This window comes from Ovis canadensis, chromosome 7 (assembly GCF_042477335.2).
Source record: "Ovis canadensis isolate MfBH-ARS-UI-01 breed Bighorn chromosome 7, ARS-UI_OviCan_v2, whole genome shotgun sequence".
NCBI classification, from domain to species: Eukaryota; Metazoa; Chordata; class Mammalia; order Artiodactyla; family Bovidae; genus Ovis; species Ovis canadensis.
This window is the reverse complement of record NC_091251.1, coordinates 72,605,333-72,623,379: the sequence shown is the minus strand read 5'-3', so window position 1 is coordinate 72,623,379 and position 18,047 is coordinate 72,605,333. Positions and strand designations below refer to the sequence as shown.

At 33.7% G+C, this 18,047-nt stretch overlaps 1 protein-coding gene across 2 annotated transcripts in view; it reads right to left on the bottom strand.

The window, feature by feature from the left end:
• The window catches only part of MYEF2 (myelin expression factor 2), a 34,452-nt gene that overhangs the window by 3,695 nt on the left and 12,710 nt on the right, over positions 1 to 18,047 (bottom strand). The window contains exons 8-16 of one of the 2 annotated variants that reach the window (XM_070292490.1): positions 17,582 to 17,631; positions 17,404 to 17,467; positions 12,421 to 12,522; positions 10,929 to 10,979; positions 10,583 to 10,651; positions 10,179 to 10,277; positions 9,816 to 9,887; positions 7,868 to 8,076; positions 7,737 to 7,788 (exon numbers count right to left, since the gene is read on the bottom strand). In XM_070292490.1, coding sequence (XP_070148591.1) covers positions 7,737 to 7,788; positions 7,868 to 8,076; positions 9,816 to 9,887; positions 10,179 to 10,277; positions 10,583 to 10,651; positions 10,929 to 10,979; positions 12,421 to 12,522; positions 17,404 to 17,467; positions 17,582 to 17,631 — 768 coding nt within the window. The remainder of the gene's footprint in view (positions 1 to 7,736; positions 7,789 to 7,867; positions 8,077 to 9,815; positions 9,888 to 10,178; positions 10,278 to 10,582; positions 10,652 to 10,928; positions 10,980 to 12,420; positions 12,523 to 17,403; positions 17,468 to 17,581; positions 17,632 to 18,047) is intronic. The other variant, XM_069597901.1, reaches the window with a different exon arrangement.

The window sequence follows — 18,047 nt, the reverse complement described above, 5'->3', positions numbered from 1 at the left end:
GGCTCCACTAATTCTGTTTTCAACCACAGTGCAAAGTCATTTATTCAATATCTTAATTTGAACTCTACATCTAAGAGTGGCACCAAGTATTTATGGAAACAGACATGGAAGAGATACTATAGATTTAAATCAATAAAGGTAGAAAACACTGATGATGACAAGAGCATAAAGAAGGACCTCAGAGAGGAACTTTCAGAAGGAGGAAGAAAACCAGACAATGGTTCTGTTTAGAGTTAATATCATTACTGACTCTATACAGACTGGTATTTGAAATAAATGCATATCACTTATAAAAACATATGGCCATAAAAACCCATCATCCAAACCAGAAACTTGAGAGTAAAAGGGAGAGACAGTAATAAGTACACACAAATAACAGATGTAAACACTGAGACTATCCCCAGGTAAACAGGGATGTATGATAACCCAGTTCACACAGATTTAGATAATGAGGTGTGTAACTACTTACCACAGTGTTTCCCCCCCTTGGAATATGTAGTTGCCAGATCACTATGGGCTAACTTTAGTCTGGCAATAAAATCAACGAGTCAGAAAAGGGAGGAAGGTAAAAGAAAAGGGCTTATCAAAAAATTGCATAAGCCCTTTCCACATGATGGGATGAATTTTTAATCTGAGTGCAAGAGTAAGATTTTTTTCCTGTTTAAAGTTTGATCTGAATGATTGCTACAACATCCTGGACTATTTTTTACTTTTGTTTATTCATCCATCACCACCTTGCCCCATTACTGCATTTGTTTTTTTTAAACTGATAGTTACTCATCTACTTAATGCTAATTAAATGGTTCAAGTTTTATTAACTATTCATTATATCACACTGAGCCAAAACCATGACCTGTAACCCAGGTTGCTGTTGCTGCTGCTGCTAAGTCACTTTAGTCGTGTCCAACTCTGTGCGACCCCATAGACAGCAGCCCACCAGGCTCCACCGCCCCTGGTATTCTCCAAGCAAGAACACTGGAGTGGGTTGCCATTTCCTTCTCCAATGCATGAAAATGAAAAGTAAAAGTGAAAGTGAAGTCATTCAGTCGTGTCCAACTCTTAGCGACCTCATGGACTGCAGCCTACCAGGCTCCTTCGTCCATGGGATTTTCCAGGCAAGAGTACTGGAGTGGGGTGCCATTGCCTTCTCCTTAACTGTTTTCTAAAATTTATTTGTTGTTTAGTTGCTAAGTCACATCTGACTCTTTGTGAGCCTGTTGACTATAGTCTGCCCAGCTCCTCTGTCCATGGTTTTCCCAGGCAATTATCCTGGAATGGGTTGCCATTTCCTTCTCCAGGGGATCTTCCTGACCCAGGGATTGAACCCTTGTCCCCTGCATTGGCAGGAGGATTCTTTACCACTGAGCCACCAGGGAAGGCCCTTCTAAAAGTTCTAAGACTAATTTCCAGAGAAATTATATTACAATAGTTAAAGTTTATCCAAACAATTTTTAACTTACAACTGGTAAAAATCAAACCACCCCTGTGCACCATTAATAGGAATGTAAATTGTTGTTGACACTATAGAAAACAATATGGAGATTCTTCAAGAAATTAAAAATAGTAATACTCTATGATCCAGCAATTCCACTCCTGGGTATTTATCCAAAGAAAATAAAAACACTAATTAAGAAAGATATATGCACCCCTTTGTTCATGGCAACATTATTTACAATGGCCAAGATATGGAAACAAACTAAAAACGCCATAAAAAAAGAATGAAATCTTCCCATCTGCAACAACATGGATGGACCTAGAGGTTATTATGCTAAGTGAAATAAGTCAGACATAGGAAGATAAATATTGTATAATTTCATTTATATATGGAATCTAAAAAACAAATAAACAAAACAGAAACAGTTAAACAGAAAACAACAGGTAAGGTTGTCTGAGTGGAAGATTAAGAATACAAACTTCCAATCACAAAATAAATGAATCACGGGTATGACACATACTATGTGAGGAACACAGTCAATAACTAGCATCTTTTTATGGTGATATATTGTAACTAGACTTTATTGAGATGATCATCTAAAAAGTAGGGAAATATCAAGTAACTGGGTTGTGTAACAGGAACTAACATAGAGTTGTAGATTAATTAAACTTCAAAAGCAAAGAAACAAACTCAGTAAGAAAAAAAAAAGAGGTCAGATTTGTAGTTGTCAGAGGCAGGGAGAGGGCTGGAGAGGAGGAATTAGAAGAAGGCAGTGAAAAGGTACAAACTTCCAGTTATAAGATAAAAAGTACTAGAGATGTAATGTACAACATGATAAATATAATTAACACTATTATATGCTATATATGAAAGTTGTTAAGAATAAATCCTCAGAAAAAATCCTAACTCCCAAGGAAAATTTGTTTTCTGTTTCTTTGTTTCTATGAGATGATGGGTGTTCACTGAGCTTCTTGTAATACTCATTTTACGTGTGTAAGTCAAACCATTTACTCTGTACACCTTAAACTTATACAGTGCTGTATGTCAATTATATCTCAATGAAACTGGAATAAAAAGTAAAAAAAAAATACATAGAAATTGTATTTTCTAATAAATGTCATAAAATGAAACATTTTATATCATAAAATGAAATAAAAAACTGTATTTTTAAAAAAGCTTTAAAGATAAACGCAGAGCAATTTCCAGAGTCCTCTTAGTAACTCAAATGCTGGGACCTGAAAACAAGCACGTTTAATTAAAGAAGTACACCTTAGTATATGGCAGCATTTTTCAGTGACTTTGAAGAGGACTGTGGAGAACATTCAAGAGCTTTTAAGGTTAAAGGTTCTTCGTTATCCTAAATTTACCTAAAAATTTAGGGTTTTTCTTATCTTAAGTATCCTACCATAGATTTAACAGCAATACTGAGGTTCACTCAACCAAGAAATCTTCGTAACTTCAAAGGAAAATATGTAATTATCTCTTGCAAAAATCTGTTAATCTCCCAGGACAAGTTTCTGCATTTTTTCCTCTTAAATTTTCCCTCTTTTTAGGAATCATGATTCAGACCCCCAAATTCCTGACTTCACAATGATCACAAGGCTGTTCCAGCTGACAAGGTCTATCAGCTAAGATAACTGAATTTTCTTATATTCTGGACACTCAGGCTTATAGAGAAAGTGACTTATAGATACTTGTTTCATGGTTAGACTGCCCTAAAAAGCTCCTAGGCATAGAACTGGAAAGTTCTGTTATCCAAGTTTCTTCTTAATTCCATAAAAACACCAATAGAGATATTTTCTTTTCTAAAGATAAATAATTGAGGAGAAAAAAATTCAGCTTTAAGTGATTATTATCAGATTTCCCTGGCTTTTTCCATGCTCTGAGGACTCCAAAATGACTTAAAAATCTCCTGATCTTAGGTGATTTCATGAAAAATAAAATAGTACTGCTATTTCAGCAACCGTATAGGACAAACTGATGCTTTAGAACTATGGTGCTGAAGAAGACCCTTGAGAGTCCCTTGGACGGCAAGGAGATTAAATCAGTCAATCCTAAAGGAAATCAACCCTGCATATTCACTGGAAGGGCTGATGTTGAAGCTGAAGCTCCAATACTTTGGCCTCCTGATGCGAAGAGCCGACCCATTAAATAAGACCCTAAGACTGAGGCAGAAGGAGAAAGGGATGACAGAGGACGAGATGGTTGGATGGCATCACTGACTCAATGGACATGAGTTTGAGCAAGCTCCAGGAGACGGTGAAGGACAGGGAAGCCTGGCAAGCTGCAGTCCATGGGGTTGCAAAGAGTAGGACACAACTGAGCTACTGAACAACAACAAGCAGGACAAAAGAGTATGAAATGAGAAATCAGTATTACAATGATCAAAGATATTGCTGTTACATACACTAACTACAAAAATTACTTCCTTGCAATAAAAGAAACCTTTCTACTTTATTTAACTCAGTCTATTAACTTATCTTGTGGGGTGTACTCTGGAAAATGATGGAAAAGCATATCCAAAAACAGGCCAAGTTAAAGTACATTTAAATAGTTTAATAAAATCGACTTCCAAAGTATAGCTTAATATAACCATGGGAGAAAAAATGCAAAATCAAGATATTCTATAAGAAACTATAATTATGAAATAGAAGACAAAAAAGTTTTAGTGTTTCTTTACAAACAATAGAAAGTGATTATCTGTGAATGTTCTTCATATTGTGTTTCTACTCTTATTGCATTATTTTTACTGTTATGTTAATCTTGAGTACACTAAGTCATGCTTGATGCAGCATGTGAAAGCTGCTCAGTCGTGTCCGACTTTTTGCAACCCCATGGACTACATAGTCCATGGAATTCTCCAGGCCAGAAAACTGGAGTGGGTAGCCTTTCCCTTCTCCAGGGCATCTTCCTAACCCAGGGATCAAACCCAGGTTTCCTGCATTGTAGGCAGATTCTTTACCAGCTGAGCCACAACGGAAGCAGCATGTATTTTAGTAAATAAAATCTACCGCAAAATAAAATCTACCGCGAGTCTCTGTTTTCTGTGCAGTTAACAGATCTGATTGATATAGAAAACTACATTATGGAAACCTGTAGCGCAATGTTACATTTGTTACAGTTTAGAGCAGGAATAGTTAAGATGGGCTTTCCTTGCACTGCAATGCTATGGTCCTGCATCATACTAGACCACTGAGTACAGTTAAAGGGTACAGGCTATACGAAGTTTGATAGGCTATGCCTATTTGACCTCGGTAGCATAACCTAAACCTATGTGGGATCCAACTCTAAATGGTTCACTTATATTATAGTCTGCCTTCTTAAAAATGCATATTCTGAGGAATTACACCGAGCAGAATAAAGGAAGATCTACTTTACTATTCTCACTTAACTTCTCATCTTGTTATATTTGGAGATCTGAACAGATTTTTTTTTCCTGTATTTTATCTGCTGAGGAAATGCTGTACTGAGGGTTATATAACTCATACTACATTTTCTCAGCCTTTGTAAGTGCCCCATTAAGGAAAACTAAACACTACAGACATTTAATGATCAGAGGGCTTGCTGATGGGTCATTTGCTGACAGTTACTATTTTAGCAGAGAGCATGGAGTACCACTAGACTCTTAGTAAGTAACCAAGAGAATATACTTAACTTACATTGGGTCCAAGGGAGTTAAGAAAAAGCAAAACACTGACTTATACTACAAAAAGGGCCACTAAAGGCTTGAAGCAGATTAAAAACAAACTTCTCATTCTAAGAAAGAAAAATTCTTAAGATTTAAAAGTAAATAAATAAAGTGATGTGGCAGAAAATTGTTCAGTTCATACAAGCCAAATAAATAATTTTCATAGTTGTCAATAGCTGGACACTTAATTCTATATTACCATAACTTATTTTCCTTTCCACTAATGTAAGTTCAAGTTTAAAAAAGGAAAATGGTAAGAAATTTCTTATATTACCTTAATATCAATCTAAAATCAGATGCTTTTACAATTGAGAAAACAAAAAAATATCATTACTTTCGTGACATAACACAGACTGATCAACAAGGGACATAAGACTAGAGCTAAAATAACAAAGTTAACCACTTTATTTTATTAGCTAAAATGTACAGATTTTTAAAGTGTAGATTTAGGTATTAGTTTTTTCCTTTTAAAACATGTTTTTGAGTCGATGATGTCCTCCTGTCAAAACAATGCCAGTAGCAAGTATAGAAGCCCACCAAAGACCTCAATGTGCTACAATGTCTGACCTCGAAAGGAAATCTGCCTACATATGACAAAGAAGAGTCAATTCAATATTGGTCACATTTCCATTGATGTCACTATCTGTCCCATTTGTTCTTTATCTGGTTTCACTTCTACTTAATCATATGATATTTGGAGGTTTTTTTTTTTTTCACTGAAACTACAATAGCAAGGGTTATCTATACTTGCTGCCACTGCTCCCTTATTTGATGTATTTCACTAAGGCCCTGATAATGTTCCCTTCCCTGTAGTCTATGGGATTCATGGCTAACTGCTGCTTACTCATTCTGGCAGATCTTCTTACTCCTACAAAGACTACTAATACCTCAAAACAACTTCATAATTCTGCTTTCTCTTAGTAGCAACTATTACTACTAGCTGACTTATTTACAACAACTTTATCAAGAAAAATTATGTTTCTCTTCTTTGAATAAACTACATAAATATAAATAAGAGGATAGTCAGCTAAAAGGAGCCACTAGAACATTATAGACAGATTCATGTTGTATGTTCTTTGAGGGCAGTGGTAATATCTTACTTTCTTCCTCTTTCTAATCCTAATGACAAGCAGACTGCCAAAAATATAGTATTTGGAGATCTGATTAATGACTAAATAAGCAAATAAATGAATGAAGATCTTTTCAGAATGCTTAACTCATTCATAAACATTTAATAAACTCCTACTATATGTACAGAAGCAATGAAGGATGCTAAAATAAAAAGATGATGGTTCTTGCCCTCAAAAGCCTCTATCTGGGAGGGAAAAAGAAACATGTGAACAGATTATTATAAGAAAGTTAAGTATAAAGTACTCTCAGATTATAGCTTCCAAAAGATCACTATCACTGTGATAGTGGCGACAAAGGCTACTTTTACAGGAGAACACTGAAACTTATCCCCTTCACGATCTCTAAAAATTAAAGATAATAGTCCAAATACTCTTAGTTCAGTTCAGTCAGTTCAGTCGCTCAGTCTTGTCCGACTCTTTGCGACCCTATGAATCGCAGCACACCAGGCCTCCCTGTCCATCACCAACTCCCAGAGTTCACTCAGATTCACATCCATCGAGTCAGTGATGCCATCCAGCCATCTCATCCTTGGTCGTCCCCTTCTCCTCCTGCCCCCAATCCCTCCAAGCATCAGAGTCTTTTCCAATGAGTCAACTCTTCACATGAGGTGGCCAAAGTACTGGAGTTTCAGCTTTAGCATCATTCCTTCCAAAGAAATCCCAGGGCTCTCACAGGCTGAATGTATCACTTTTATTTAGTCATTTTTCATCATTATATGCCACCTACATGGCTTACTATTAATGACTATACTCTCTGGGTTATGATGCAAGAACAGACAAATATTAGCAGGAAATCTGTTACTTTGTTCCACTTGCACTAATTCTCTCATCATCACAAGAAAAGTCGCTCTTTTAAAAGTAATAAACCACCTAATTTTCTACAGAGCTAATGAACATATTATAGTTGTACAGGTAGTATCATTATAGCCAAGAACAGTTTATAAAAGAAACAGAAGGGCCAACAACATGTACCTGTCTAAGGTATTCTATACAGTGGGTTCTATGCTACCTACCACCTAAGCTACTTGAGTTGTACAAGTGACAAGAGTGTGCAGAATGGGTCTCATCTATTAACTCCATATCACTTAGAAGTCAGGATTTCATTGGGTCATACTGACAATGCACTGCACTACATCATAAACAAAGAAAATACCACTCCTCAGTATTTCCCACAGGAAAAAAATTCCTTTTAAATGCAACCAATGATGATATATTAACCATTTAAAAATCAGGTATTACAATATGCACCTTCTTTATCCACAAAGACTCTACTCAATGACAAACTCTACTCTAAATCTTGTTATTTAGTACTAATATGCACTGCTGTTATGTCAGAGGGTAGCAAAATAATTCATTTCTTTGAAGTGGAATTAACCCAGGAATAAGCGTCTGGAAAGGTAATGATCTAAGCAGTATTTAAAAGTTTAAAATCAATTTTTCTTCCATAGTCAATATCAATATATCTACAGTTTGGCATACTTACCACACTGACTGAATTTCTCTTTTAGTTTCTGCCAAGTCAAGTCAAAAGGCAGCTAGAATGAAAAAAGGTATTAGTAACAGATATACAAGGAAAAAATTAATTTTAAGTATCCTTTACATTTAGTTGCTTACATTTCTGACAAATATCTGGTTGCCTTTGGAGCCTATTCTGTCTCTCATTCCGCTTCCCATCGGACCCGATAAAAATCCTCGATCCATATCGATGCTTCTCTCCAGTATAGCTCCTATACCTGGTCCCATTCTATCAAAGCTGGAACTCATCCGATCCAGTCCCATCCCCATTCCTCCAGTCACACTGTTCATGCCACCCATTCCACCACCTGGATTTTCAAGAAGGGAAGGGAGGATTTGGGAGTTTGGCGTTTTTGTTTTAAAAGCAGAAGGAAAAGGAGAAGGAAGAAGAAGGAGGGAAAAAGGAGGGAGACAATCATTTTTGAGAAAGAAAGGGAGATAAAAATTAATTTATGTGATTAGACAATATATAAACATAAAATTATTTTCATACACGTGATATAACGATCTTCCAAGGAACAAATTTTAATTTGGTATATATTAGGTTAGTTGAATGTTAATGGCTAACTCAATCAGTTTATTCTAGCCACTGTATAACTACATTAGACATATACACTTCTATAAAGTTATATTCGTATCATAAAACATAATATAAATTTTCTACCAATTGTTAATGCTTTATTCATTAATGTTATAGTGGTTTTTACCCTCATTTTCATTTTCTAACATTACCAAGTTTAGTAATTATTAGAACAAAGACATATGGGATAAATTCAAATAATTACAACTCACACATCAACTGTTGCTCTCATCATACTGTCCTACATAATATTCTTTCCCTAGCTTACCTTTTATCTCAATATCTTTTCTCACATATAATTTCTCCTTGCATTATCAATTCAATTTCCAATAACCAAAGAACCTAACTTTTAGTCTCTCTGTTATACAGAACTTGTAGAGATAACAAAAAACACAATCACATCCCTTTAGCCAGAGCCTGAGAATCTAGCTTGTATCTCATACCCACTTGATTGCTATATTCAAGTTGAATCCTCTTTATTCCAATTCTACTCTTTCTCAAATGTATCCTTGTTTCTCATAGCTATTCTAGTATCCCCATTCTAAAAACTAACATCACCCTCAAATTGGTTTTCTGTTAATAACAAATATAAAATTAGGGGAACAGAAGTATAAACACTGAGGTGAAAAAGGAAGATAGGGATATTATATTTAACAAGGAAATAAATAGCCAAGGTTGACAAAAGATGTTGAAAAGAATAAAGTGAGAAGCAAAGTACAATGGAGTAAGTATCTTCCACTGACAAGATTTTTTTTAAACTCACTCTTAGAACAGTTCAAGTAGACAGTGTTTCCTATTTGTGAGATTTCAATCAAGTAAAGGAAGTCAATAAAGTATGGAGAGCTCACACAGACATGGTTCAGCAGAATTCAAAATTATAAGCCTTGTGCTAAGGCTTAACATAAGTTCTAAAATGTAGTAGTGGAAACAGAGGGAAGAAATTTAGAATTCTCTAGGGTTGCAACAATGGTACTCTTGATTCTATCATGGAAAGATTTAAGAGGCAAGGAAATAAGCATCTCTTTCAATCTTGCCCTCAAACTCAGGAGGTCTCTCAAGAAGTGTTAGATCTGAGGCAATTCACCCATGTTTACCAGAAGACACAAGATGCTCACAGATGAAATAAGTTAGTCTCCAATATAAGCAAGGAAACAAAATTGATGCTAAAGCTAATGTTGTTCCTGACACGATTAGAAAAATCCCCAGATTCATTAGCTAGAATAAATGTTCTTGAATTGGGTGACATTAAACACATATTCTGGGGTTTAGAAATGTCAAAGAAGTAAAATTCAAAGTTAGTTTAGAAATTTCAAACAGTAAAGCTCAATAACTATCAAAGTTTCTCTAAATTACAAGTCATAGTAACATTTAAGAACAAAGTATTACTATACTACAATAACTACTCTTGCAAAGTTTTTTGCAAGTACTCAAATATTACTATAAAATTCTAGTAAAATTTAAACCTACTTATTCCAGATCCTATTGGACCCATGTTAGAAGCTCCTATTCTTCCTGCAAACCCTCCAATCATTGCACTGCCTAAACAAGGATGGAAAGATAATATACTAATTAATAATCATACTTTAAAATTCCCAAAGTACCATGCTCTCAGAAGATGTATAAAAACTGAAAAATACAAAGTCTTCTAGAAATAGGGTTCAGATATGTAACTGAAAAAGAGAGCTAGTACATTAAAATCTCTAAAGTATTTTTCTTCAAGTAATAAACTACATGAAACATTTTAAATGTCTACTTTTTCATAAAAAAGAGAGCCAAACTCTAAAAATATAACCTGCAAAAAGAAAAGGAGAAGTAAACAGCCAGCCCTACCAAGTCTACCAAAGGAATCTCCAAAGCCTCGATTTATTCCAATATCACCACGTCCAAAATCTCTCTCCATGCTACTAGTCATCGCACCACGGTATAGCTCTGAAAAGATTATGCAACAAATTAACCCTTTTTCAAGTATTATCAATAAACAGTAATCTATTTAGGAACTTACTGAAACTAAACTGTAAAGACAGCAAATGTCACAATACAGAAAGTCCGTGATTCACCCAACCTACTTTCTATGCCACATATATCCCAGTCCTGCTATATCTGTCCTTATCCCCTAGTGCCCATACATCCTCTGAAAATATCTATGGTATCCATCCCCAAGTAAAGGGGGGACATTTTTAATAATAAGGACAATGAAATGTACCACACATATCCCACTATATACAATTACCTACCTCCCATTCGACCAACTCCTCCAAATCCTCCCATGCTATTCATTGCTTCCAGACCACCAAACCCAATTCCTATGAAATAAAGATTAAGTTTGAGATGTGACTGTCAGTTGTATAGCTGAATAGTGCATTTTGTAAATGTTAAGTCTCATCAGTAAACTTTTTATAACACATCACCTTCCATAGCCCTTAAGTAGGTACTAGGCCAAATTTCTGCTCACAGCCTTTAGGACGTGAACCAATAGTAAATCATGTTTTGTTTTCCTTAGAATTCTCAACATATTTCTAATTCACTCAACATGGTGATGGGTACATACAAAAAAAAAAAGAAACAAATATTTATACATACCTCCTCCAATTCTATTCATTCCTCCAAAACCTGGACCATCCATTCCCATACCTCAAATAAAATACACAAGATTTACTTTCAATAAACTTTATTTTAATGACTAAAGAATGACATAATGCAAGAGCACAATAGATGTAATACTGGTCTAGTCACAGCGGAACACTAGAGAAGCAGCAGGGCACAGGCAGGATGGTTTTAAGTGCTATGCCATAGCAATTGTCTAAGCAAGAGTCTTTAAAAAGGTCTCAGTGAAAATTCATTAGTCAAGAAAACAAAATTCACCGGTCATGCTCACATTCGGTTAGAGAATATCTAGGACTGGGCAAGAGTTCATTATTTTTTCAGCTCACACACACAAATATCACTACAGCAGATTGAGAAATCAGCTCTCCTTCAAACATGGCAGCTAAGGGAGCAGTAAAAAATTAAAGAATAAAAATAGTATGTGTTTAGGAGGGCAGAAGGCCTAGGAGTAAGGGAGAAAATTTCCACCCGTTTAGATGAGAATGATTATTTTAACTATCTTCACAATTTAAACTGTAGCTATAGCACCTCAACAAAAACAGAAACCAGACAGCATTTATTAGTTCATCAGTTAAAATAGCAATTCTCAAAGTATGGTATGGGGACCTTTGAGGGTTCAATAGATCAAAACTATTTTACTATTCAAATAATACTAAGATATTGACTGTTTTACTTTCACTTTCTCCTGAGTATAAGGTGGAATTTTCCAGAAACTACACAATAGATGGTATTGTAATGAATTGAATTCAGAAGCAAATGTAAGAGCATGATTATCTTGCATTAAGCCAAACATTAAAGAGATGCAAAAAAAGGTGAAATATCACTCTTCTAATTTTTGTTTTCTTAAAGACTACATTTATGTTAACACATAATAAGTTTATTATTTTAAACATGCAAATTTTTAAGTTCTAATTTTTAATTTCTTATAAAGTACATACCGACAAATATAACCACATACACAAAAGCACTTTGGAGTCCTCAACAAATTTTAAAAGTTTATAAAAGGGTTCTGAAACCAAAAAGCTTAAAAATTAATTTTCAAAGATAAACTGTAGATTACTCTAGGTGAAGAGTCAAACAGCTATCTGAAAAGCTACCTTCCCAACTAGATATTCAAATTTAAATTGCTTACAATATGGTAGTATTTCACCCATTCCACAAAGAAAGTATATCCATGATATACAAGGCACAGACAATACTGAATATTCTCCTTTGACAATTCAAAATCCACAGTGCTAAAAGGTTAACTGTAACATGGCTGGCCTCAGAGGAACCCTCCTGACCTTTGCCCAATCTCTTTCCTGTTCTCTGCTCTCAAGGTTTCCTTCCTTTTTCAGACTAAAGTAACATCTTAAATATTCAATTATAAACTACAGTCCTTTCAACATTATTACAAACTAGTAAGTATAAGCTTTACAATCTAGCAAATGTATCATTTAAAATGAAATAATAAAGTTAGAATACTTACCACTTGGACCTAAATTTCCCATTACACCACCTATGTTCAACTGGCTGGCACTAATAGGTTGTCCACCTGGACCAAGTCCCATTCCAATGCCTCCAAGACCACCTAAAACACAAATAAGGGTCAATTCATATTTGATCAACTAACTGCCACTGAAAAGTTTAAAGCTATATGCTTATAGTAGTAATTCTAAAAGTTTGAAAATTTGTAAATAAGATTAACAGTTCTTGCTTTCATTGAAACGTAGCACACTGAGGCCTTACTATATCATTTATTAAAGAGAAGTGTTTTATGAAGCAGGTTCATCTTATATCACAGTCAAATGCATGTTGAAAAAGAGTAATGAAATACTAAGAGCATTCTGAATCACTTTATAAATGACCTACATATCTTAAAATTATGTACATATTAAATCTGTAGACCCTCTTAAAATCTAGGAATTACTTTTAGATGATTCAGAAGAAACTAAAAAGTCAACAACCAAGTAAACATAATATTGAATAAAGTGAATGTTATATTACCTAGGTTTATCATTGACATATTTATATGTATCTTAAGTGTTTTCATATATGTCATGCATAGATGAGGTAATTTTTGAGACCTTAAGTTACTTGCAAAATGCTATGTGATTAAGCGAACACTAGAATTCAAGTTTTATGTCTCTAAATCCAGTATTCTTTTTACTTCTCTTAAACTACTTAAGTTCACTGAAAATAGACTCTAAGAAGATAATCTGATGACCTTAAAGACAGTGGGAACTGTTTTATTCTACTAACTCTGAGTTTGGTCTTAAAGTTCCTGCTAGTCAATGGAGCAATTAGTAAGTGCTAAGGGTTGAGAAAACCATATATTATATACTTTTTTTTCACAGTATAGAAGCATGTTGTGTTACATTGGGAAGATCAGTGTGACCTGGTAAAAGAAATACCTTTTTTTCAGTTCAGTCCCTAAAAATGATTCAAAGCAATAGCACACTTAACTATCAACAATGCTCATGTCTACACATAACACTCTTATTTTCATCTTTGATACCATTCTTCACTAAAAGGAACCAGGACTCTTTGAAAGTAGGCCAATTTCATGTCTCAGAAAAAGAAAAATCATGGATCTGGGAAATTCCATTCTTACCAGAAAGTAAGAATATCAGAGGCATAAGAAATGAAGAAGCCTCCACTTGCCAAGTTACAATAATCTCAGCAAAGGAAGTGGAAGTGGAGGGAGAAAGGAAAGAATAAACACATTAAAAATAATTAACTTAAAACAACAAACTGATTCTGTCCAAGTCTATGAATTCACACTACCTCTCAACAGAAAAGAGTACATAAAACCACAAATCTTGAAAAGAATAGATATAAAATAAATATGAATATAATAAAGGATTATTTTTAATCTAAATAAATTGAAGAGTTCTAGTGGTGGAAAAGAAAATTGAAAGCCCTTACTTTACAGAGCCAGGATCTTAAAAGATGACACCCTAAGTGATAAGGAAGGGCAGAGAAGGACTGCCCTACAAAGGGAGAACAGGCAATATTCAAAGACACGTTAAGCTGAGAATTTTCCAGAATTTATTTAAAAAAACTGAATTCTCAATTGTGAAAGCCCAATAAAGGATAATCCACACCCACAATGTAGTAAAACTATATGCCAAAGACAAAGATCTTAAAATAGGCTACAGGAAGAACACAGCTTACCTACAAAGAAAGGACAATTCAGCTGATAGCTGACTCAATAGCAATAATGGAAGTCAGAAGACTGGAATATTTTTAAAGTGCTGAGGGAAAATAACTATCTTAAACTATATAACTTCATCTTCAAAGACATTTATAGGCGAATCAAAATTGAGAGAATTTACTAACAACAGGTACTCATTGAAAGAGATTTAAAAGATACGCTTCGGGGGCAAAATAATAGTGTCATGATCTATGAAAGTAAATAATAAGATAAGTAAGTACTAATAATGCCTATTTTGTGGAACTGGATAAAAAGTAAATATATAACTAAAACATTAAGCAATAATAGCATATAATTCAGTAGGAAAGTGATTAAAATTAGAGCATTCAAAGGTCATTTGGCTTTTGAGAATAATCCTATTAACTTCAGACTTTATATCAACACACTAAAATATTCAGGATAACCACTGAAAGGGAAAGATAGAAAAAGAAATATAAAGTAAATATTTGTACAAAGCAGATAAATACTAATAAAACACAAAATAAGATAATAGGAATTAAACCAAATAAATCTATAAAGTAAATAAAACAAAGCTGTTGTATCTACATTACTATTAGACAAAAGATGTAGAGGCAGTTACTAAATATGAAATCATTCTACAATGATAAAATCTTAACTCACTAGGAAAATGTATCAGTTCTATACTTGTATGCATCTACTGAATTAGTTTTGAAATAAAGTAAAACTAAGAAAAAGCAGACAAATTCACCTTAATAGCATAGGATTTTACCATAAATATATCTCAGTAATTGACAGCACAAGTAGACAAAATTACTAGCAAAGGTGTAATTTAAATGATTAACAAACTTGACTTAATGAACACAGGACTCTCCAGGTGGCACTAGTGGTAAAGAATTCACTTGCCAATGCAGGAGACCCAAGAGATGCAGGTTCCATCCCTGGGTCGGGAAGATCCTCTGGAATAGGAAATGGCAAACACAGCAGTATTCTTGACTGGAAAGTTCCATGGATAGAGGAGCCTGGAGGGCTACAGTCCATGGGGGTCACAAAGAGTCAGACACAACAGAGCGACTGCACATGCACACACACACAACACACACACAACAGTATACTGAACACCTGGAATATGTATTAAAATGTGTCATATAGTAGGCCACAATAAAAAGTCCAAATTAATTAATTCCAAAGAATCACAATCATATAGACAGCTACAGCCACACTAAGTTAGAAATTAATAAGAAAAAACCTATACATTTGGAAATTCAAAAATACATAACTTAGGAAGAAATCATAATGGTAATTTAATAAAAATTAAATCACAATAAAGACACTCTAGCACAACTTGTATATAGTGGCCAAATTGATAGTCATAACTATCTGTATTAAAAAAGAGGCTACAAATTAGTGAAGTACACATTCAACTTAAGGAGTTATGACAAAAATAAGAGACTAAACCCAAAGAAATAGAAAAGGAAATAAAACTAAGAGCATAAACTAAGATATAAAAAAATGGAATTTACTTCTTCAAAAGCACTAATAAAACTGACAAATCTCCAAGTAAAACTGACAAATCTCCAAGCAAAACTGATTAAGAAAAACAGAGAAATTGCAAACCTTTGGAATTTAAAAATGACAGAACTATAGCTGTGGCACAAATTGAAAGAGACTATTTTATGCCAACAAATCTGAAAATGAACAAAAATGGTAAATTCTCAGAAAAATAGAAATTACCACAATGGACTCAAGAAGCAACAGTAAATACAGTAAATAATAGTATATAAATAATAGTAAATAAAGTTAGTAAGTAAAAATCTTTTCCTAAACACTATACATCAGGGCCAGTTTTACAAATAAGTTCTAGCCAATGTTGAGAGAACAGAGTATTTTCAGGGAGAGAGACAAATTCTCCTGAAAGTAGTATTGTTTCTTATAACAGAAAAATTAGAATAACCTAAAATACACACACACATATATTTACAAAATGTGGCATTAGCCACTGAAGTGAAGGGATTAGAGCTACAATTTTTCAACACACATGAAATCTCAAAAACAATGTTAAACCAAAAACAGCAAGTTGCAGAAAAATATAAACAATGTAATTTCACTCACACCAAATTTTGAATCCAGCAAAACAATTTCATATAATGTTTATGAATGTATAAATGTGTAATCAAATTATTAAAACACAGATAAAATGATAAACACTGTATCCATAAGTTGTTTCTTCTAGGTAAAGTTATCTAATGGGAGGTGGTTTAAGGGAGGAGAATCTTTATCTATAAAATGTTAACGAAAAATCACCTAAAACAAATATGGTCTATGATAGCTACATGAGTGATTTTATATTTGTCTATATAAACAGTTTATGATAAAAAAAACTTAAATAATAAACAGAAAAATATAACAAAAAGAATAAGAGATAGTATTTACTGAGTGCTTACATTACGCAGAACTGTTCTATGCACTTTATATATTAACTCATATAATTCTCATGCCAATCCATAAAGTAGGTACCATAAGAATCCTCATTTTAAAGATGGAGCATTGAGACACAGATGTGAAATATATTATATTGATGTTTTATAATCCTTCGGAAAATAATTTTGATAACACTGATCACCTGAAAACCTATAAATCTACTTCAAGGTATCTATCCTAAGGAAATAACCAAAAACATACCAAAGACTTGTATACAAAAAGAAAGAAAAAAGGAAAACTCTGTTGGTGATTAAAGGAAAAAAAGTTAACATACCTAAAATATACATAACACTGAAATAGTTATGGAGCTATATGGAGATATGGAGTTATATCATATGGATATAGTTATCTATATCCATATGATAGGTTAACAGCCAATAAAAAAATTTTAGAAAGAATTTATAACAAGGAATAGTGCTTACATTCTAATTGCTAAACAAAAAAAATAGAAAATTATTTATGTGGTAGTTTTCAACTATGTAAAAAAAATACATATATAAGGAAACACTGGAAGGAAATTCACAAAAATGTTATAATAATGGAGGTTATTTATGGATAATAAAATTACAAAGACTTTCCCCCACCCACATAAGACCTTAACGAACTTTTTAGTATATATTGCTTTTATAATCAGGAAAAACTACAAAAAGGAAACAGAAAGTGGCACATATTTATCTTCTCAGTCTTCCTAATTAATTACCACAAACTAGCTCCATAACTCGAAACACCACACAGCGGGCAACTGGGGATGCAAGCACAGACAGTCCTGTTTCGCCTATGACCGTCTGCGTTGCGTCTAGGAACGGCTTCACTTACGTGGCAACTGTGGCGCTTTACTGTCATGCGACCGGTAGTCTTCATGAGGGACAGACTTGTCATCCTAGTTGCAAAAAAGTTTATTATATGGTTAATATATAACTTAAAAGATCTGTAATGTAGAAGAAAGCAGGTAAACTTTGAGGTTGGAGAGTTGAAGTGATATACAGGAACTCACCATTTTCACATGCATAGGTCTATCAAACAAAAACTGCCCATTGAACATAGCTGTTGGTTCAGTCAAGGAAAGCCAGTCAGAACAACTATGAAATTATAGTTGAACACAAACACATTTTTAATAATCATATTTAGCATCAAACTACCCCTAATATTTTAATCAACGTCTTTTAATATTTTACTTATTTGTATTAGTTTCTTCCACATGCTCAAAGAAAAGCTTCAATTTTTTGCTTTATAGTTTTACTTTATAAATAAAATATCTTTTAATCCAGCCACTGAAAAAATAAAACTAACTAGGCATCATTTAAAGCAACTATGTTAATGTACAATGAGATACATTACTGTCAACAACATGTATACAATTAGTTGTAGTAGCAAGAAAAAGTAGGAAAAAGCTAATACCAGGCCTGTATAATATGGCTAATTCAAGTTTTAAGAGTGACTTTAGTACTTGGACATAATAA